This window comes from Biomphalaria glabrata, chromosome 9 (assembly GCF_947242115.1).
Source record: "Biomphalaria glabrata chromosome 9, xgBioGlab47.1, whole genome shotgun sequence".
Taxonomy (NCBI): Eukaryota; Metazoa; Mollusca; class Gastropoda; family Planorbidae; genus Biomphalaria; species Biomphalaria glabrata.
Genome location: NC_074719.1, coordinates 22,663,306 through 22,685,236, shown reverse-complemented (window position 1 = coordinate 22,685,236; position 21,931 = coordinate 22,663,306). Strand labels below are relative to the sequence as shown.

Sequence of the window (21,931 nt, the reverse complement as noted above, 5' to 3'; positions counted from 1 at the left end):
GTATAAATGCAATTATTTGCTTGAGAATGTAAAAGGACTTCAATGTATACCTTTGACACACCAAATGAAAAGCTAAAGTCAATGTAAACAAAAAATTAATATTTAGGCCAAAGCTGGATCTGCATAATGAAATAATTGCAACCTTTCTTAACAATTGAACTAAAGGTTTTAGAATAATAATTATAGAGAAAATAATTTTTCAGTTGAAAGTCTTCAAATAACATAAACAAAAAACATCCAATTAATGGAGAGACAGTTATTTATTCTGGAAGTGACAATTTTTTTTTTTTGTGGTTTTATTTACAACATGTTACATATTTTAAAGTAAAAAAAAACAACAAATGTATCTGTGAATGTGACAATAAAATCTAAAAATCTACACACACACAAAAGTAAGAAATGAACATCACTTCCAAACATACATCATCAAATTTGAGATCATTACAAAAAATATGTTTTTCCAAGGGATATAACAAAACATGTGCTGCCCAGTATCAACACAACATATTTGTAAGCATTTACTTGTCCAATAACATTCTAAATTAAATAAAAGTGTCTAGACAAGTTCATTTTCACTAGTGAGATTTGGATATTAAAAGTCACACTAGAAATGCTACTAATTCTAACATTCATGCTCCAGCCTGCAGACCATCCAGCCTATGATGCGGTTCTATTTGGCCCCTATGAAATTTCAGACAATAATACCAAAATTTTAAAAAAGCAGGGGAGAGTACCTAGTAGGAATATGACTTGGCAGACATATTTTTCAGCATCACTGAACTACACACAAAAAAGTTAATTCATAAATTCACACAATATGAAATGTTTGTAGCTAACACAGCACACATTCAAACAGAATTTTCTTTTTGAGGTGCAAAGCAACAGGTGATGAAGTTAATTCTCTTATGTCATGTAGCATAAAGCTACTGTTGCATCTAGTTTATTTTTAGATTTCTGCAATGCAAGGTCATGGTTATATTGACTAGTTTCACAGAAAAGAAGAGAGCAAGTCCATTATCAATGCCTTTATTGGCTGAATATTTGCATCACCTTGTCCGGTAAATTCCAGACCATAAAAGGAAGGAGTGAGGTTGTTTCCAAATATAGAGAGAGGTAGATGGTAAAAAGTATTTAAAGGTCTGGGATATTGAGTTAAGGAGCTTGAACGATGACAGTAAATTTGTTTCATTAAATTGTATTGTACAGTGTATATTATTAAAGTGGTTCCTAGTTCCAGAATGAAAGCTTTGTAATTATTATTGAAGGATCTTAATTGTTTTGAATTTATGGTTGATTTTGAATCCCAGTGTTCAGTAATTGTTTAAAAATAGAAATCTATACTAAATTATAACATCAGAAACGCATTGCCTGATCAACACAATCTCATCGTAACATCAAGACATTAACACATCTAGCACTCAAATATAAATATTGTTACAGTTTACAATTTATAACTTGAGCTACTGTTGTCAATACCTCAAGAATCTGAATGATGGCTGTAAATGCTTACAAATAAAACTATGGGATGCAAAGTGTCATTCTATCCACTGTCAGTATCTTCACCTGATCCAGCTCCAGAAAGAATTTTCAACAATGTGCGGAATTCATTTTTCTGAAATATCCTTTTTGTCCCCCTTGGTAGTTCTCTGCATGCTGTCAAGTCAATGCTAACAAGACCCTTGCATGACTTAATCATCTGGCTGATGATGGCAAAAAAGCAATATTTATCTTCTTGGTATAGTGAAATAAAATGTAAAAATTCTCAATCAACTAATTACAAAGATAGAAAAGAACAAACTGAAAACTTTCATTGCAATAGGAATATTTGGAGTACTTACATGACTACATTAGAACTGACTACTGTATTGGATAGGTTGAGAACCTCTAAAGGATAAGAAACTCCATTGCTCAACTTGTAAGCACCAAGTCCTGTGTCCAGAATTTCATTTAATTTGTTGTAAGACAAATCTAAAACTCTGAGAGACGTGCACCACTGAAAATTGAACAACAGAGTATTTCAACAAAGTATTTCAACAAAGTATTTCAACAGAGTATTTCAACAAAGTATTTCAACAAAGTATTTCAACAAAGTATTTCAACAAAGTATTTCAACAGAGTATTTCAACAAAGTATTTCAACAAAGTATTTCAACAGAGTATTTCAACAAAGTATTTCAACAAAGTATTTCAACAGAGTATTTCAACAAAGTATTTCAACAAAGTATTTCAACAAAGTATTTCAACAGAGTATTTCAACAAAGTATTTCAACAAAGTATTTCAACAGAGTATTTCAACAAAGTATTTCAACAAAGTATTTCAACAGAGTATTTCAACAAAGTATTTCAACAGAGTATTTCAGCAGAGTATTTCAACAGAGTATTTCAATTTTTTTTTAATACAAATGTAACAAATAAATATCAATTTACAAAAAATAAAACAGGAACTTAGTGGATTATAAAAGGAATCATAATATTTAAATAGTTGTATGTGACTGTTAATGTAACTGAGTTAAATCATTTTTACATCAACCTTTTTACTTTGACAATCTCTATTCAATTAGGAAATTTAACAGCACTTTACACATTTTTACATTAAGGAATAATTAGCATGGGTCATAACACATGGTTGCTATGTATGGTGTGTCGAAAATCGGCAGTCCATCCATGGAACATGATGTCATATAAAAAGAATATGAAAAATTGCCAGGGGGTGTCAGCCATAACATGGGACCATCCAACTCATTGATAGTCAATGCCAAAGAGGAAACTTCAGATAGGACTAGGGATGTAGAGCTCTCCGTCCACACCTGTCTACTGCATGAAATCCTTCTCAGTGATGAATGTGCTCCGACTCCCAATGGACAGGACTATTTCCAAGGTGTGTTACAGATTGAGTAGATTTAAGTAAATGTCCATCAAACGACATCCACTAACCCATTACTTCCTACTTCTGGTTTATCTAATTCATCTTTCATTCCTAGGCTTATTTCATACAGAACAATTTAAATTGTTTTAGAACAATAGAAACGAAAAAACAAACTTTAATTTAATGTTCATAAATGCATACGTTCAATAACTTTAGGACAGAATAAAGGCTTCATTTTAAGCTTGGCCTTACACAGAAGTAAGGGCACTTTTTACTGAAAAAAAACCATTTACAACAATAGCTAAAACATAGGAAAGCAAAAGCCAAGTCTTTTTATTCAGTACTAGACAGAAAGAACTCTAAAAAACTGCTGGTCACTTATTATCACATTGTACAACACCAGTTGTCAATGTGTTGCCTGATATTTTAAAAATAATCTCTCATTATTTACTGATAAGTGCATATTAATTTCTCATTATTTACAGTCAAATGCATTTTAATCTCTCATTATTTACTGATAAGTGCTTTATAATCTCTCATTATTTACTGATAAGTGCTTTATAATCTCTCATTATTTACTGATAAGTGCATTATAATCTCTTCAGTTCCTAACCTTAGATAAACACTCATAAAGGATCATGACCTCCACTGATTTCCACTTCATGTCAGCCATGTAGCAAGACTCCACTTCAGTCACAAAGTCAATAATTTCAGTAGGTACAAGGTTAGAACTGCTGATGTTTAGTTCAGTCAGTCGACAGTCAGGACCAAACATTCTGTATTCAAAACAAATGTACATTTAGATGACAATGCACAGGTGATAGATTTCCAAGACTACAAAGAAGTTCAATACAAGCTTAACAGACTACAAAGAAGTTCAATACAAGTAGAACTATGTTGATAGAAATAGTTTATCATCCTTTTTTTATATATATATTTGCATAATCACTTTGGCTTGGGTACAAAACTAGACTTTTTAAAAATGTTAAATTCATTTCTTAAAAAAAAAATTAATTGAATTAAGAAAATAAAGATTTACTCTAAAATTAAACTGTCTAATTTAATTGGCTTATTAGCTAATGATAGATTGGGACTAGAAGATACATTATATTCAGAAAACAATGTAAAAAATTAATATTATAATTAATATTAATTAATATTTAAAAAATATTAATTTCAAATTGTAAACAATCGATAAATTAACTATCACTGATTTTAGGTCAATATGTATTAATTTCTGCCTTTATAAACAGTTCATTTAGTCTGTGTATTTGTATCTAGACATACAGCACAAGCTAATACCATTTAAAATCAACTTAAACTACTTACAAATAAAATATTGGTTGGACAGAAGTGTCACATAGAACAGCAGACTGTGAGAATGTCTTTAGATTGATTAATGTTGGTTCATAAGGTTTTTTAGTCTGTAAGAGTAACAATAAACAAAATAAAAATAATTATGTTAAGTTTAATCTTCCAAAAAAAATACCCTGATAATCCAAATTTAGTAAATGAATAAGTAAGAGTAAAGGCATCCAGAGACTATCCCTCTTGAAAAAATTAGCTGGCACAGATTGGGGAGCTAATCACAACATCCTGAAAAAGACCTATACCAGTTATGTAAGACCTGTACTAGAATATGGTGCCTCAGCATGGGGCTCAGCAGCCCAAACCAACCTAAGGAAAATAGACAAGGTTTAAAATATTGGTCTAAGGATAATGACAGGAGCAATCAAAACAACACCCATAAGAGCTATGGAGGAAACCGCTGCCCTGATCTCTCTGGATGAAAGAAGAGAAATAAAAATCCTTCCCAATTCACTAAATTGGAAACCTTGGAGAGGCACCCACTCAGAACAAAAATCCACAAAACTGGCACAAAAAACCGTCTCAAAAGGACCAATTTCATACAGGAATCTCTAAACCTAAAAAAGAAACACCAACTTGAAAAAATTACTCTGGAATCCTCGATACACTATAATGAATCTCCACCCTGGGACGAAAGCCCTTTTCCTACTATAAGGGACCATATTGAAAGCATAAAAAGAAAATCTGATCACAGACCAACAGAGCTCAAGAAAATAGTGAACTGTTTTCTACATACCAATTATAATAGCAATCAGTGGATCAGAGTTTACACAGATGGCTCAACCCATAAAGCCACCACAAATGGAGGAGCTGGAATACTTATCGAATGGCCAGATGGAGGCAAACTAGAAAAATCCATTGCAACTGGATAGCTCTCTGAAAGTCACAGAGCAGAAAGGGAAGCACTAGCACTAGCTGCTACCATGCTAGCAAATCATCCAAGTTCCCCTCACAGTCAGATTGTCTTTCTAACAGACGCAAAAACAACCCTCCAAAGTTTGCAAAACTCTGATTCCTCTTATATTAAAAACCTCAGAACAGCACTTACAAAGCTCAACAACAACAGCAAAAAAACTGTTATTCAATGGATACCAGCTCATATACAACTAGCAGGAAATGAGAAGGCTGAAACACTCGCCAAGAGTGGGAGAACAAACTCACATGTACACTCTGCACTCTATCCAGAAGAAATGAAGAAATTAATTGTAGATAAAATAAATGAGAAATGGACGAGCTCCCATCCAAATCACAAGAAAGATGACGCTTACTATAAGCTATCCCGACAAGACCAACGTCTAATCTTTCGACTCAGGACCGGACACAACAGAATGTGACAACACATGTACCGGAAGCTCAAAATTGGAACCAGTGAAATCTGCCCATGTGGAGTATCACCAGAAAATGCCGACCACGTCCTCCAAAACTGCTCTTTTTATCAAGAGGCCCGTATAAGACATTGGCCCCAAATCACCCCAATAGAAAGAAAACTATATGGAGAGCTCCCTGATTTGGAAACCACTGTGCAGTTCATCTCATGTATTGGTCTAGTGATATGAACACTCCAACATAACAATGAGAACAATGAAGAAGTAAATGAATGAAGGTATACAAACAAGGAACCAATCAAATCTACATAAAATAAATAAATTATAACTTTTATATAGCACTACTTTCATGCTTACAGCATGCTCAGAGTGCTATGGTCCAACCTCATTAGTGGACCAGTGGGGGAAGGGGCTATCTGTGATATGGTTTTCTGTGCTGCCTTTAGGTGCTCAGTAAACACAACTCTGCTCGTCGGGTGTTGAGCCTCGAGCCCCCTGCATAGGTAGCCAAGCCAAATTCAAGCATACTTAGTCTCTCGAATACACCAGAATACTAACAAACAAAGAACCAATCAAATCTACATCAGACAATAACAAACAAAGAACCAATCAAATCTACATCAGAAAACTAACAAAGTGACACAATACATTTCATAATAATAAATATAATAAGACAGTAGAAGAAAAAAGAACTGGGTGAGTTAACTGTTAAGAGACAATAACATGCCCAGTGTAAGCCAAGACTGCATTACAGAATAATGTTACAGAAGGAAACAAAGAAAGTGAATCATAATCATATCCAGGAATTACTGAACATTGGATCATGTGACATAACAAGAGTGAAGAAGGAAGGAATTAATGAATCATACATTTTGTTTGAAAAGATATAAATCTTGCTAACTGGTCTGAGTGTCACAAAGTAGGTACATAAAAAAATCTACAATCACATAAAAAGTTATGCAGTTGGGAATTATGACATCAAAGCAGAAAGACAAACACAAATGTATAGAAAGGCCACAAGTGAATTAACCAGCAATGTGAACTTTAAAAAAATGAGACATACAATTTTCCTTGGAATGCAAAAATAAGACATACAATTTTCCTTGGAATGCATTAACCCTAAATCTAACCTTTTTTTTTTCTTCACTAAATGTGATGTGTGGACTACATCTTGGTACATTCTGTTATGCCAATATTTGTATATTCTCCCCCCCCCTCCTCCCCTCGCTACGTCACTGCTTAGAGGTGGAACTGTCCAATTAAGGGTAGTAGAAGGGTTTTAGAATTGGGAAAACAGTATTGAGTTATAAAATGTTTTCCCCCTTGAAAGCAGTTTCAGATGATTAAAATGGGTGACGAAAAACTAATCAGATAAAAGGTTTAGAAATTTTATAAGTGCAGCATTCAAATAAAAATTGGAATAGAAACTAAAACATGACCATAAAAGAACAGTTGAAAGTAATTTCCAACAAACATTTCGAATAATTAGAGAAGATCTTGGACAATTCTCTTATTTAATTTAATCTAAAGATTGAAAGGAGCTTTGCCAATACAAGGTTTGCAAATACTTTGCAACATGCTGGTAGAACATAGTGCTGAGTAATCTAAAAGATTACCTCAAGTTTTTCACAAATGTTGACACCATCCAGTCGAAGCTCTTTCAGCTTGGGGCAGCCCTTAATGAATCCAACCATATCAACATAACAGTGTGGAGACACCGCTTGCGGAAACCTTGGGTTCATTCTTAAATCAAGTTCCTCTAAATTGGGACAGTTGTCCTGCAAAGAATAAACATTAGAAAACTTTTAAAAACATAATAATGTAAAAAATTTACATTATAAGAATCTGATTCAGTTAAAGAAAAAATTATTATTATTATTGTCCGATGAGTTTACTAACTATATTTAAAATCTAAAATTCTCTCGACAGCTAGGTACATAAAGTTGAACTGACACAAAGTTATATGGCAAGCAGAAGACTAAGACAGCCTTATTGATCCTTACTGGAATTTTTTGTGTGATTACAAGGTCTTTTTTTTTCAATTAGTAAATAAATAAAAATAACAACAACATTCCACGAAGGAGAACAGACACAACACATTGACTACACAGACACATGCCTTGATTTTTTCATGATCCCTAGTCAATGAGTAGCACTGATCAAGTCAGACAGAATGAGGTACAAATGAGTTTTTTAAATGTTTTTTTCTAGTCTTGATGGACAGAAGTCAATCACTTCTTAATGACATGACCAAGTCATAATGAAGCCGGTGGCAATCCTCTTGAAGGATTTGTTCCAAACTTTGCTGAAAGTTTTTTTGTTCAGGAAGTTCATTTAAAAATGGTTGTGTGTGTGAGTGTGTGTGTGTGTGTTTTAAGCTCTTTTATAAGACAACAGTTTAGAGGTCATGTTGCCTTGACAACAAGTTATTGCATATACTAGAAGATTTTGAATTGTTGCACTGTAAAAATTAACCAAGATGTTATTTTGCAGTTTGAAGCTGTTGCAATTTCTTCTTACAAACATGTCAGAACATATGACAATGGGGTGGATTGTTCTTAAATCCTCCAAAGTTAGTTCTTCTTAATGTATGTGTAGGTTGGGTCATCTGTTCAAAAGCTTCTTTCCCCTTATTGTGCATTGCCATTGGCTAATTGATTTCTTTTAAAGCTAGTAACTTGAGCAACACTATGCCATGATGATGAACCTTGAGTTTATTTACCCCATTCAAGATGTCAAGTCGACATTCTTTAAGGAAAATCTTAAGTGCATATTTGCACCTTTATAAGTTGTCAACTTCAATTGCATAGCTTCCAGTTCAAGTCTTACAGAAAATTACATTTCAGCCATGCAGAAAATATTTTGAGACTATCTGAGTTGAGACTTTTTTTGTTGGTGTTGATAGTGTTCAGCTACTAACTCTGAAGGATGTCTTGCCAATTCAACTGATGTCTTTTTCTGAGACAATACACATGAAAAAAAAAAGTTCAGTTCTTTAATATGGCAAGGGTATTAAATCCATAATTCAGAGTTCAAGGTACATACTTTAATATGGCAAGGGTATTAACTCCATAATTCAGAGTTCAAGGTACATACTTTAATATGGCAAGGGTATTAACTCCATAATTCAGAGTTCAAGGTACATACTTTAATATGGCAAGGGTATTAACTCCATAATTCAGAGTTCAAGGTACATACTTTAATATATGCAATGGGAAAGATATTGCACCGGACATCTTCAACTTGAATAGTTCTTTGTGAAATAAGATTAAATCCATTAGACAGGAGTTATCTTTAAGTTAATTAGAGTCTAAATGGCATGCATATAGATTCTTCAATTTACTTTCCCCATAGTTAATACAAATCACACAAAAAAGTGTGCTAAATGTGGCAAAAATATGAAGAAACAAATTAAAACAATTTTTGTCTAAGAGTTCTCACTAATCAATATCTCAAATGCCAACCTGCAAAAGTTTGAAAAGAGACTTCATGTTATTTTTGACAGCTAGAATTCTAGCCAAGCGAAGCTCCACAAGTCTTAAGCCACAAGCAGTGATGAGCACTTCAATAGAGGAAATTGTAATGCTTGTCTGTAATGTCAGAATATCAGAAAGGAAACAAAATTATTTCAAGCAAAAATGTCTCTAAACTCTAAACACTTAAGGTGTCTGCCTATCAACTAACTGTAAAACTTTTAACACTAATGGTGTCTGGGTAACAACTAACTGTAAACTCTTGACACTGTCTGCAAGAGAAGGTGGGAAGAGTTTCATAGATGATCCTTTAACAATGATAGATTATCTTCCTTAGTCTCCTGCAGTCCTCAAGGAATGAGCATAGGATTCTAATTCTTTATTATTATCAACCTAGCTTAAGTTTATATCTCTTCTTTTGTAATGCTTGTCATTGCATCTAGTCAAGTTAGTGTATCATAAAAGGTTTTGCATATTAAATTTCTTGAAGCCATATATGGTTCTTCATTTGTTAAATTGTTCTTTTTTTTTTTTTTTTTTTTTTTTTTAAATATAACTGTAAGCCAGTTAAGTAGACTCACATTGAAATCATTGGAGTGTGACAAATCCACATGTGACAAACATGGACAAAGTTGAGGTAACCTCTTTACAAGTTCAGGTTTGATTGTAGGACAGTTGAAGACATCCAGGGATACTAAAGCTGGAGTGGAAGTCAGTAAAGACTGTTGATAAAGACCTACAGAAAGTGAATGTATGAACATATAGAGCTACTGTCTTAAATCACATTTTTAATACTGGTGAAAATTTAATTTAGTTACATTATCTTTCATAAGTTTAATATGTTTAAAAAAAACAACAGAAATTTAATGAGTTAATTTTTGTTAAGTTTACTTCATCAAACAAGTGGATATTTTAATTGATTACTATCAGTCAACAAATATCTTCACAGCTAGATTTTGTACACTTAGATTTCTTACACTGCATAAATATAGACTGGACACTGATAACTTCCAAGCCCTCTTGATCCATCTAAATAAATATTTTAACACAAGGGAAAATTATAATTAATCTCTTGGTTTTTTACTAAAAAATAAAATTCAATAATGGTAAAAAGTACCAAGTTTTTAAAAGTTAAACCCAAGAAATGAAAAGAATTCAAGGATTGATCCTGAATAACATCAAATAATCAGAGAATGTAGCGCCAACATTCCAAGTGTAGTACAATGCTGGCTTCTAAGCTTTTTGGGTTGCCAATAAATGTAAAGAAAAAAAAGGGCATAAATAACAAGAGAATCTGAAGGATAACAAACATAAGTTAATAAGATCACATTAGAAACATATGTCTCTCAGGCAGAAGTGGTGCATTAAGTAATGTAAGTATCTAAATTGAATGTAATATTTTATTAACCTCAATGATACTGTTTTGAAGTTTAGTTTGTCCAGATAGACTGAGTGATTTACACAAGGAAAGGTCATTTTCGAGGAGACCCTTAGGTAGGGTCTTGGTCAATTGCAACTGCGAAGCACTTAGGTCCAGTTTCTCAAACAATGTTGGATCATGGGAAAGTCGATTCCAGTCTTTACAGACTCTTGATATCCTTGTTAAAAGAAAATGCAATCAAATAAAAATTATACAATAATATTTACATATATTCTCAACAATTTTTATATCTATCCTAAAAAAGGAAATAAAAAAGTTTAGTTTGAGTGAAAATCTATTTTTTTAATAAAAAAAAATAATTAAAAAATGGTATGATCTATCTCAAAGTCTAAAAAAAAAATACAAAGTTTGTGATGATTAATATAAATTGTATTGCTTGTCCAGGTAAAAATGTTGATTTTCTTTAAAATTTCATACAAATCTTTTTATGTAGGGGACATGGCGGTTAGATGGTTAAGTGTTTGGCTTCTGAACAGAGAGGTCTCAGATTGGAATTGTGTTGACTGGGATTTTGAATTACATTTGTTGAGGAAAGTAAAGGCAGTTGGCCACATGACACTCTCAAATCATTAAATAAGAACAATCTGATGTAAACTTTGTCACATGTAAATTATGAGTGAGTCTACACTTTGGTTTCTTATAGTTATAATGTTTTTTGTTTGGTGTAATGCACAAATTGTAAGACAAATTTCCATACGGACAATAAAGATTATTATTATTATTATAATTATTATTAAAGTTGGCCATTTAAAAAGATGACCTTTACATCATCTGCCCTATAGATTGCAAGGTCTGAAAGGGGAACTTTACTTAATTTTTTTAAATTTCTAAAAGACTTAAAGCAGGACATCCAATCTCAGATTAAGCAGTAATTTTGCACTATTATTTCTTGTAGCTGACAACACAAGAATCAATAAAAATAATTAACCAATTAGTTAATTAACTATTGGTAATTAATTATTCTATTTGGTATCTTGAACAAGGGAAAGAAATTATAAAAAGTGATCGTACTTGATAGATGTGGTGGTATAAGTTGAATTAGTCTCCTTGAGGACTCTTAAGCCCTGAGTGAACTATTTATTTTTGCATTTAAAAAAGAATCATGTAAACATTCACCAAGATACCCACTTTCCACCTCCCCCTTTCAAAACTGATCCAGACAAATGATAGGATCATAGCGCATTAAGAAAGCTAAAAAGCTAATTTTTTTTTTAAATGGTAAAAATATTTCTAATGGCACAGATTTATTATTATTATACATATATTTACATGAGTGATCCCAACTAATTGATACAATTACACTTCATATAAGCCTTCTCTTTTAAAAAAAAGTATTATTTTTGTTTTTCTTGTTTCCTTCCAGTCTAAATAATGTCATGCTTTTGACTAATAATAATATATTCGTTCAAGTAATATGCATACCTGTGACTTTTTTGTAATATCAGTGATCTAAACATTTTTATGATTTTTTTCTTAAGACTTTTTTTTAACTGGGACAAATTTTGTTTATATGCTCAGACTAATTAATTGCACTTCTTTTGTTGCTTTTCTGTGTTTCAACTGGTGGTATAAGACAGGTATTAGATGGAATGTCACTAATGGAAAGATAACTCAAAATTTAAAAGACATTTACCTGGGTAGAAACTTGGAAATTCCTTCATTTAATACACAAAACTGAAATATTCTCAATAATATTTCATCTGGCAATCTCACAGTCATTGTATCGTCATTTGATACAGTGCATTGTTCAACGGATGATCTAGCTGAATGGAGTAAAGTTAAAATTATTAAATTGTGCTCATTCCTACTTCAAAACATTGTATATTTATTTATTCATATCTTAATATTAACCTCTTATCAATAAGTCATGTCTCTTTTCTTATAGTTCTTTAAACTTAAATTAGATCAAATTATAATTTTAACCTGAATTTCTTAATTTTTTCCCTGACTGAACTTTATTGTGTTTCACATTTTCTTTTCTGACTCTTTTTTTCACCTGATTCAAAGGAAGTTCCTCGCCTTCGTCTGATGAATGTCTGGAAAACAATATTTTAAACATCTATGAAATGTAAAATCTTAAAGTGATAGATCTACATCTTGACATGTTGAATTCTATAATTGTGTAAAACTCTGAAATATGAGTACTATTTTAAAATATCATTTGCATTAAACAAATGAAAAGGTTTCAAGTTAACCAGCACTATACAAAATAAAAAACTGAACATTTGGAGTCTGATGAGATAATGAGGGGAAAAAGTTTTAAATGATCAAATACCTTCCAGGAACATAATCTGAATCTTCTGAGTCAGATGAATATTCTTCTCCTTCTCTAGGTTGGAATGTAAATAGGATAGACTTTTTCTTCTGAAGACCAAACAGACCCTTTCCACCACGTCTTTTAGGTTTTGACATTTGCAGAGTTTGTATATAATATATAATATTTTTGATCTATCTTTGGTATTATTAGGGTGTAGAGAAATTTAGACTACAGGAATATATATTAAAAGATATATAATATAGTTATAGATATAGAATAGATCTAGAGTAGTTTTATATAAAAAAAATATTTGATAACATATATAAATAAATAATAATGTATAATTAACTTTTGCTTAATTCTCTATAGAGATATAATATATATCAATATAGGTCTACATCTGATCTAGATCTAGTATGATCTTGAAGACTAGACCTATATAATTCTATATTGACTATATACAATATAATTATAGAGATTTAGAATTTAATAATAATAATAATAATAATAATAATAATCTTTATTATCCGTAAGGAAATTTGTCTTACAATTTGTGCATTACCAAACAAAAAACATTATAACTATAAGAAACCAAAGTGTACATTCACACCAGACTCACTCATAATTTACATGTGACAAAGTTTGTACCAGATTGTTCTTATTTAATGATTTGATTGCCAGGGGAACAAAAGAGTGTTTGTGTTTGTTTGTCTTTGCTATCGGTGTCTTGTATCTCTTTTGTGATGGTAAAATCACAAAATCCTGACACAAAGGGTGATTCTTTATTTCAAGGATCTTGTTAGCTTTTTTATAGATGTTTGTCTCAAACAACTGCCCAAATGGGGTTTGTTTTTTGCCAATGATTTTGCCAGCAGCATTGAGGATTCTATTAAGTTTATTCCTATTTTTAATGCTCAGATTGCCATACCAGGCAGTGATATTGAAACTGAAAACATTGCAGATGTGAGCGTGATAAAACATAGCCAAGGCCTTTTCGCTAACATTAAACGAGGACAGTTTTCTTAGTAGTCGTAATCTTTGCTGCCCTTTTTTGCTGATATAATCAGTATTTGCAGTAAAATTTAGTTTATTGTCTAGGATAGTACCAAGGTATTTAAAGGTTTGCACAATTTCAATAGTCTCTCCATTTAGACTACTACTACTATTATTTTTTTTTTATTTTAATCATATTTGAATTGTCATCGACATGAATTGATTTAAATCTATTGACTATTTAGTCACTAGTAGTCTAATTCTATTCTAATGATAATCTAATAGAATAGATCTATGCCCGACTATGACTATGCCTTTGAAATTACTTATTAGTTATTAGACTAATTAGACTATTTTCTATGGCGCCTATGGCAAAGAGTAGAGCCTATACTCATATAGCCACTATACTAGGTACTTCGATAAACTGACCTAGATCCATTTTTTTTTCTCCCAAAAAATGGCTGAAAAGTGTGTCAGCACATTTTACCCTTTTTTAAGGGGTGGTCATTTCCATCAAAGTTTTAACATATTGTATTTGATTTGACGACTAATTATGATTACTTTTTGTAAACATAAGATATCAGAGATCATTTTTATTTGCTTTTGAAGCCAATCTGTTAAATTTTTCTTAACAAAAGTTTATGTGAAAGTTGACATTTTTACAACTTTTTTCCTATAAAAGTTACAACAATGCTGTTTGCTACAATAATTTATCATATTATGAAATGTGTATATTTCAAATTTCATTAAATTCTCTTGGCACACTTTAAAGATATTTGATATTAAAATTAACAAAGACAAAGAAGGGTAAAATTTTCTTTTTTAAATAAAATAAAAGTGTTTATGGTTACAACAATCTCACTAATTCTATTGAATTTAGCATGTTAATATATATATATGTGTGCTAAGTTTGAACTTTGTAGCTTGGCGCACTCTTTAGATATTAATTTTCAAAGTTGATGGTTAAAATCTATTTTTAGTAACAACCAACACTGTGATTTACTGGAAATGGTCAATTTCTGTCTATCACGGGCTATTTTTAGAAGCACACATAGGAATTTTTCATTTAGATTAACTTTTATAGTGTTTGAATGCTAGATTATGGAGAGGGAATGTGTCTTTATTATAATGACTTTGTAATCTGCAAATTTTAAAGAAAAAAGTTTAATTACTTTAAAAAATAATATTAAATATTACAATTTTTTTTTCATATTTTTAGCTCAGCGAACTAATAATTAATTTTTTTTTCTGTGTGTTGTTTTTTTCTATTAATATACATGTAAATTAATAGTTAATAAATGAGTACATTATATTTTTAAAATGATGAGCTATTATTGCACAAAAATTCAAGTAAAAAATCTTTTAATAACTTCTAAAAAAATCGCAAGGTTTCTTTTTTATTTTATTGTCCGAAGCAAGAAATTTTTCATTTACAATCTAATTTTTAAAGCATTTAAATTAAGGCATTTTAAAATGATTAATTGCCAGTGCTCTACAAAAAGGTTAAAACTGTTTTTTTATGAAGTTTATGAAACTTATATTAAGTCATTAAATTTTAGGAAATATTTTTCTGTGCAGTGCTATTTTCATTTATAATTTATAAGAATTATCTATCTGATGCATATAAATAGCTATTTAAATACAGTAGAATTATAATTAAACAAAATAAAACACAATACAGATCTCTGATTTGTTTTATTTGTGATTTTTGGGCTCATAGGATGACAAAATCACATATATTTTTATTTTTTGTCGAAGGCTTTTTTTATATATTAATTAACTTTTTTTCAAAGATTTTATTGCTTGGTCTTATTTTTTTAATTTATTTTAACAGAATACTGGTTAATGTAAAAGAGTGTGAAGTTTCAACCCTATATCTTTAAGACTTTTATAATACAGTTAATTTAAGTTCAACTGTCAGTTGTTTCGGTCACAGATTTTTTTTTTATTTACAAAGGCTAAAGAAGGCTAATTTTTGGCCACTAAAAATTTAATAACTTCCCTCACAATTAACTTAGCAATATAAAATTGGTATCATTGGAAAGCATTTCTCAAGCTCTATCTAACTAAATAGGTTCCATTGCATTGTGATCATTTTGAAATTTTTATCGAAGTACCTAACTATACTATCATATAGTAATATAGTGATATAGAATATAGTAAATAGTATCATATCTTGGCTACTATATATATAGCCGAGTATAGCCAGTAATAGGCCATAATACTATAATAACTAAATAAATCTAAATTAATTCTAAATAAGAACTTAAACTAGATTTTACTAGATCTACTGATCTATATAGATCTAGAAAGGTTACCCCCTACATTATAGATCTAATAGAAATATAATTATTCTAGACCTAGATTTAGATATCTAGATTTAATAATTTAAAGATTTCTAGATCTAGACCTATATTAGCTATATATATATTAGTATATAGATCTAGATATAACCTAGTAGCTAGTCGAGAATTCTAGATCTAAAATCTAAATCTAGATTCTTTATATAAATATATATATGCTAGTGCTACCATTTCGATTCGTGAAATATACCCAGAAATATTTAGATCTAGAAATTATGTCACAAAAAAAAAGTACCATATGATTAATGTTTTTTTTTTCCAAATCATCATGGAGATGCGCGCCTTATTCGGGCTTATAGTTATAAAGATCTACCTACTAGTTCTGGTCTCTAGTGTTTATCTAGCTATAGAAATCTAGATCAGTTGTTCTAATTTTTTTTTGACATTTGAGTCTCGAAACCCTTTTATTATAGTAAAATATTACCCATTACAAGGACCCCCCCCCCCTCCTTTTCCTCCTCGAATGAAAAAGATCGGCAAATTCTGGGCAAATTAAAAATTAAAGGAATGTTAAACATATCTTTGAAGAAGAATTTATCGAAGCTAGGCCTAGATCAGTGGTTCCCAAACTTTTTTGTCTCGTAGACCCCTTGCCATCTTTTCTGGTTTTCGGTAGACCCCCTGCTTAACTTATACCGGTACTGCAATTTTGCAAATTCACCAACTCCATTTTTTTAAAAGTAATTTCTAGCTGTAGTGAGTAAAACAATAAATAAGTAATTTCAATCTACTTAGTAAGTTAGAGAGATCTTTCTTTTTTATTATTAAATTCAAATTTATACCAATTCAAATAACAATTGATATGTATTACTGGAACCACCAAACACACTGGAAATGTGTTGTTGTTGTTGTTGTTTTTCTGCAGGTTCATCATCCGTTGCTACGGATATGTTTCATATAGGAATTTGTTGTTCTGTGAAGTAGTTCTTCAAACAATAAATATCAATTAATTAATTAATTGGCCTTAAGTATCACTGCAAAAGTTTTCGTAAAGAGCAGTTTCTTGTGTAGGCCTATTTCTTCATCTTTCACGTCTGGGCTCAAATATTGAGTCAGCGGAACTGTTTTCTCAAACAGGAGAAGGGGCGAAGTAACGGGCGTCCAAACCCTAGGCTTGCAACCCAACTAGCAAGGGTAAAACTGAATTGAACCCTCTGCTGCCTTGCAGCTATACCCAAACATGGGAACTGTTTCGTGGGTCAACCTCGAGGAAAAATAAGGAGCAGATGACCCTTAGGCAGTATGCAGCACACAGCGCTACACCCAGTCAGAGCCTGTGAGGCCACTGATCCCAAACTGTATATGTTGTTTGCAAAGAATTACATATAACTCATACCACCGATGTGCCTACTGTATTGTTGCTTAAAGAAATTTGTTTAATAATATCACATGAATGTTTGTGTAAAATACTTCTTAAAACTACTATAACAGCTGGTAAAATCAATGTTTTAGGCTATCTATTGTTTTCCATATTCGGCTATAAGTAAAGAGATCTTGTAAGACGCTCACAAACCACCATCTTCTCTATATGGTGTTAAAGAGAGATTTTGTGGGACTAATTCTGAACTATATCATTGAGAGTTCGAAAGTTTTTTAAAACCTTTATCTTTTTATCAGGGTGACATCGTCTCAATCGATCTTCCTATTTAATAATATAGTTTCATATCGTCATAAAAAAGTCACTTAGGCAATCACATGTTTGACAAGGAAGAAATGAATCCCAATTTTAAATAACCAACGCTGTACAATCTATATTTCTTTTTGTTACATGTAGAAAAAAATAAGCTATTTAAATAAGTATTGAAATTAAATATAACAATTTTTTTTTTGAATAGCAGGATAAATAGGCCTATTGATCGGATTAACTAAAGTACAAATCATACATTAGTGTAGAAAGTAATTACATTGATGAGATGTGAAAATTAAAGTCATGACCTGCTTAAATTAAATCCATTTTCGTAGACCCCCATGGACATCTCATAGACCCCCAATTTATTTTTTCACTTTTGTAGACCCCTTAGAACTCTTCGTAGACCCCTGGGGGTCTATAGAGACCACTTTGGGAATCACTGGCCTAGATCTAGACTCGAAAAGGATTTAACACCTCGACCGCGTCCTTTTGACATTGTTTATAGTTTCTCGTGAAAATCTCAAACAAAGTTTTTCATCAAACGCAGATATATAGCATAGGCCTATAGAGTATACTATTTCTGTAGCATGGTTTGATTAAATCTAATAAGTCATCTAACTCTAATAGATCTAGTTTCAAATTAATTTCGTTAAATTTGGCAAATAAATGTTAATCATATAGGCCTACTCGAAGACAAGCCTTTATTACCCACCCACTATTATTACTATACTGATATAGCCTAGGCCTAGCCTTATAGGCTATGCCAGTGAAGCCCACATTATTCGGTCTGCGGGGCATATTAATTTCCAGCACTCATGTCGCGAGCCACATCAACGGAAAGATATTATATATATACACACACAGACACTAAAAAAACGAAATAGAGAAGAAACCATTTTAATAGTTTTAATAGAAACCCGACTTGGCTTTTGTAGGCCTAACACACGTAAGGCCATTTCGTAACATTTAATGTTTGTAAATATTGTGATCCTAGCTAAGGCTTGTTTTCGGTAATTTGTTGTTGTTTTTTGTTTTTTGCAGGCAACATGAAGTAGAGATCAATTGTCTGCATCGCTCAAAATTACTAAAGCAGGGTTTGTGGCTTTGTAAGTCAATTTAGTTTTAGTTGCAGATCTACCTGGGCACTTGACACATCGGCCCAAGTGGAATTACTTCAAATTATGAACATCCACAAGACAATTGCTGAAATTATCCTTCAAGAGCCTCAGAAGTTGGATTATTTTGTTTTTGGTAAAGACTTATTTGCAGTTCAAAAGTCCCAGAGGACTGGCAAAAGGGAGTGATTGTAAAGCTTCCAAAAAAGGGCAACTTGGCAGACTGCAACAACTGGAGGAACATTACTCTCCTCTCTGTCCCGGGCAAAGTTTTCAGCACTGTTTTGTTGAGACGGCTTCAACAGTCTGTAGATGAAAGGCTCAGAGAAGAACAAGCAGGTTTCCGAAGAGGCAGATCATGTACAGAGCAGATTTTCGTTCTACGAAATATCATAGAACAGTCTTGAGTACCAACAACGGCTAACGATCAATTTCGTGGACTTAAAAAAAGCGTTTGATAGTGTCCACCGAGAATCGCTATGGAAAATAGAGAATACGGCATCCTAGAAAAATTCGTCCAGATCCTACGACACCTTTACAGTCAGTCTAGTTGCTGCATTAAAACAGAAGAGGGAACAACAGAGTTTTTTACAATCGAGACAGGTGTCAGACAGGGGTGCATCTTATCTCCCTTCCTTTTCATCCTAGCCATCGACTACATAATGAGGAGAGCAATGAACCAGACTGCCTTTGGTATTCCATGGCGTGAACAACTCCGATTGACGGACTTGGACTTTGCTGATGATGTTGCACTACTCGGGGCTACAAATAAATGCATTCAAGAAATGAAGGAGAGCCTAGACAGAGAGGCACCCAAAATTGGCCTCCGCATAAACTTGGATAAGACTAAAATTATGCGAGTGGGATATAAGGCAAAGGGTGCCCCCGTCAGACTTGGCGAGTCAAAGCTTGAAGAGCTGGACAAGTTCACGTACCTTGGCAGCATCATAACAAATGATGGAGATGCTTACCATTATGTAGCGTGCCGAATAGGAAAGGCAGGGAGCATTTTCCAAAGGCTGCAGCCTATTTGGACTAGCCAAGCCATTGGACTCGAGACAAAAATACACCTTCTCAACACAATCGTCATTCCAACTGCTACATATGCATGTGAGACATGGAAGTCATTTGTCAAAATTGAGAAAAGACTAAATGTGACTCAACAGAGATGGCTGAGACGGATTCTGGGAGTCAGTTACACAGATCGGGTCTCAAACAAGGAAATCCTATGCCGAACTGGGAGTCGAACACTTAGTGAGGTTGTGACTGAGCGTCGCATGAGGTTTGCGGGACATGTTCTACGTCAAAATGAATTACGTACACCAAGAGTTGCGATAACATGGAAGCCAAAACGAGGAATGCGCAAACAGGGACGTCCTCGTATTACTTGGCGACACACCTTCATGGAGGACCTCAGAACAGTGGACACCAGGTGGGAGGAGGCTTCAGACATTGCCAGTGACAGATCTTTATGGAGACAGCTTGCCGCCCAATGCGTGGGAGGACCTAAGTCTAAGTAAAGACTTATTTAGCTGCTCATCATTTTTATAGTTGGTAGCCTACACGTTGGAAAGTGGATAAAAGTGATCTATTTACGTCAGCTGAATGAAGAGTTACAATTTTGTTTGAAAAGTAATTGTTTCAGCATAAACATGCACAGTTAACTTGACTTTTTTCTGTAGTTAGGTGATATGATGTTGCATAAAATAGCAAAATCCCACAACCATAAGAGGTCGTACAATTGAGGTTTGCTTTGATTTCTACGTAATAAAAATGTGTAGGCCTATTTCATGTCTTTAATTTGTAAAAAGTCGCTTTAGTAACTTTCCTTAGCCCAGCGCACTTTACTGTGAAATAGTGTCAGGACATTTTTAAAAGGCCTGTCACGTGATCCAATTCACAGAACTAACAAACATCACCACTACGTCCAGATAAAACGCAGTGGCGTAGCAACCATGGCGTGAAAGACTTTATTGCGCCCGGGCACACGACCAATAGGAGCCCAAACGGGCTCTTGTAAGGAAATAAGACGCAACGATAACATAACAAGCATAGACACTTGAGTTAAAAAGGGAAACTAATCTAAAAAAGTTTTGAACCGATAGGTCTTTTTTTTTTCATGAAAGTAGTGAAGCATATTTTTTGTCCGAGATCAATGGGGAGTGAGTTCTTAGCCTTTGGTCCGTGCACTGAAAAAAAAGCTCGCAAACAGAACTTTTGCGGAAGAAACAGGGCACCACTACAAGCCATGACTCCATAGACCCCTGCCCCGCTGGATGGTTCTCTGAGGAACATATGGAGTGATCAGTTCGCTAAGGTACAAGGGCATTTTCTTTATGTAAATGCACTGATGACAAAGTGTGGTCGCCTTGTAGTCCAGGAAGCCATTGAGTGTACGCAAGAGAAAAATAGCAGAATCACGTTTTGTTTTTTGTGTGGGTCATCGGGTATACCTGCTAGCCAAGCGTTGCAGTAGGCAAAGCGGCTATGTTTTATCACGCTCACATCTACAATATTTTAAGTTTTAATATTACTGCCTGGAATAGCAATCTGAACATTAAAAATAAAAATAAAATTCATACAATCCTAAATACGGAAATAAAAATCTTCCTTAGGGTCAGGATGTTGTGATTTTACCATCACAAAAGACATAAAGGACACCGATAGCAAAGACAAAGAGACACAAACACTCTTTGTTCCCCTGACAATCAAATCATTAAATAGAAACTATCTGATATCAAGTTTTCACATGTAAATTATGAGTGAGTCTGGTGTGAATGTATATTTTGTTTTCTATAGTTATAATATTGTTTTTTTGGTGTAATGAACAAATTGTTAGACAAATTTCTATATGGTTAATACATATTATTATTATTATTATGTTAGAAATGAACGAGTAGTCATTCTCTGGCACTGCCAGGGTCGAGTTTCACTAAAGAGAAACAAAATTCATCGTAGTCCCTTTAACAGTTTCCACTGAGGAATATTCTGGTGATGTGGCAGGTCTGCAGCAGTACCACCCTCTGATTATTATTATTATTATTATTATTATTATTATTATTATTATTATTATTATTATTATTATTATTATGTTAGAAATG

At 32.7% G+C, this 21,931-nt stretch overlaps 1 protein-coding gene across 4 annotated transcripts; it reads right to left on the bottom strand.

Annotated features, from left to right (window-relative positions):
• Positions 1 to 241: 241 nt before the first annotated feature.
• LOC106079959 (F-box/LRR-repeat protein 6-like) lies at positions 242 to 16,233 on the bottom strand. 4 transcript variants are annotated; one of them, XM_056042223.1, is made up of 12 exons: positions 16,177 to 16,233; positions 12,748 to 12,957; positions 12,396 to 12,508; positions 12,106 to 12,235; positions 10,440 to 10,629; positions 9,613 to 9,753; positions 9,023 to 9,148; positions 7,175 to 7,336; positions 4,195 to 4,289; positions 3,479 to 3,641; positions 1,839 to 1,993; positions 242 to 1,700 (listed from the first exon to the last, which is right to left on the bottom strand). In XM_056042223.1, the coding sequence occupies exons 2-12, from the start codon at positions 12,882 to 12,884 to the stop codon at positions 1,541 to 1,543; spliced, it is 1,572 nt and encodes a 523-aa protein (XP_055898198.1). In that variant the 5' UTR covers positions 12,885 to 12,957; positions 16,177 to 16,233; the 3' UTR covers positions 242 to 1,540. The 4 variants fall into 4 exon arrangements, with proteins under 4 accessions (XP_055898198.1, XP_055898200.1, XP_055898197.1 ...); XM_056042225.1 differs by lacking the exon at positions 16,177 to 16,233 and adding an exon at positions 16,048 to 16,072; XM_056042222.1 differs by lacking the exon at positions 16,177 to 16,233 and adding an exon at positions 13,349 to 15,968.
• Positions 16,234 to 21,931: the final 5,698 nt, after the last annotated feature.

Bases quoted from the DNA above. Each gene is read 5' to 3' on its own strand.
- LOC106079959 (XM_056042223.1), bottom strand. From the start codon at position 12,884: ATGTCAAAACCTAAAAGACGTGGTGGAAAGGGTCTGTTTGGTCTTCAG. The intron at 12,236-12,395 runs GTTAAAATTATA...TACTCCATTCAG, and splicing joins GAAAAAATTAAGAAATTCAG to CTAGATCATCCGTTGAACAA. The intron at 1,701-1,838 runs GTAAGTACTCCA...TGCCATCATCAG, and splicing joins GTCAGTTCTAATGTAGTCAT to CCAGATGATTAAGTCATGCA.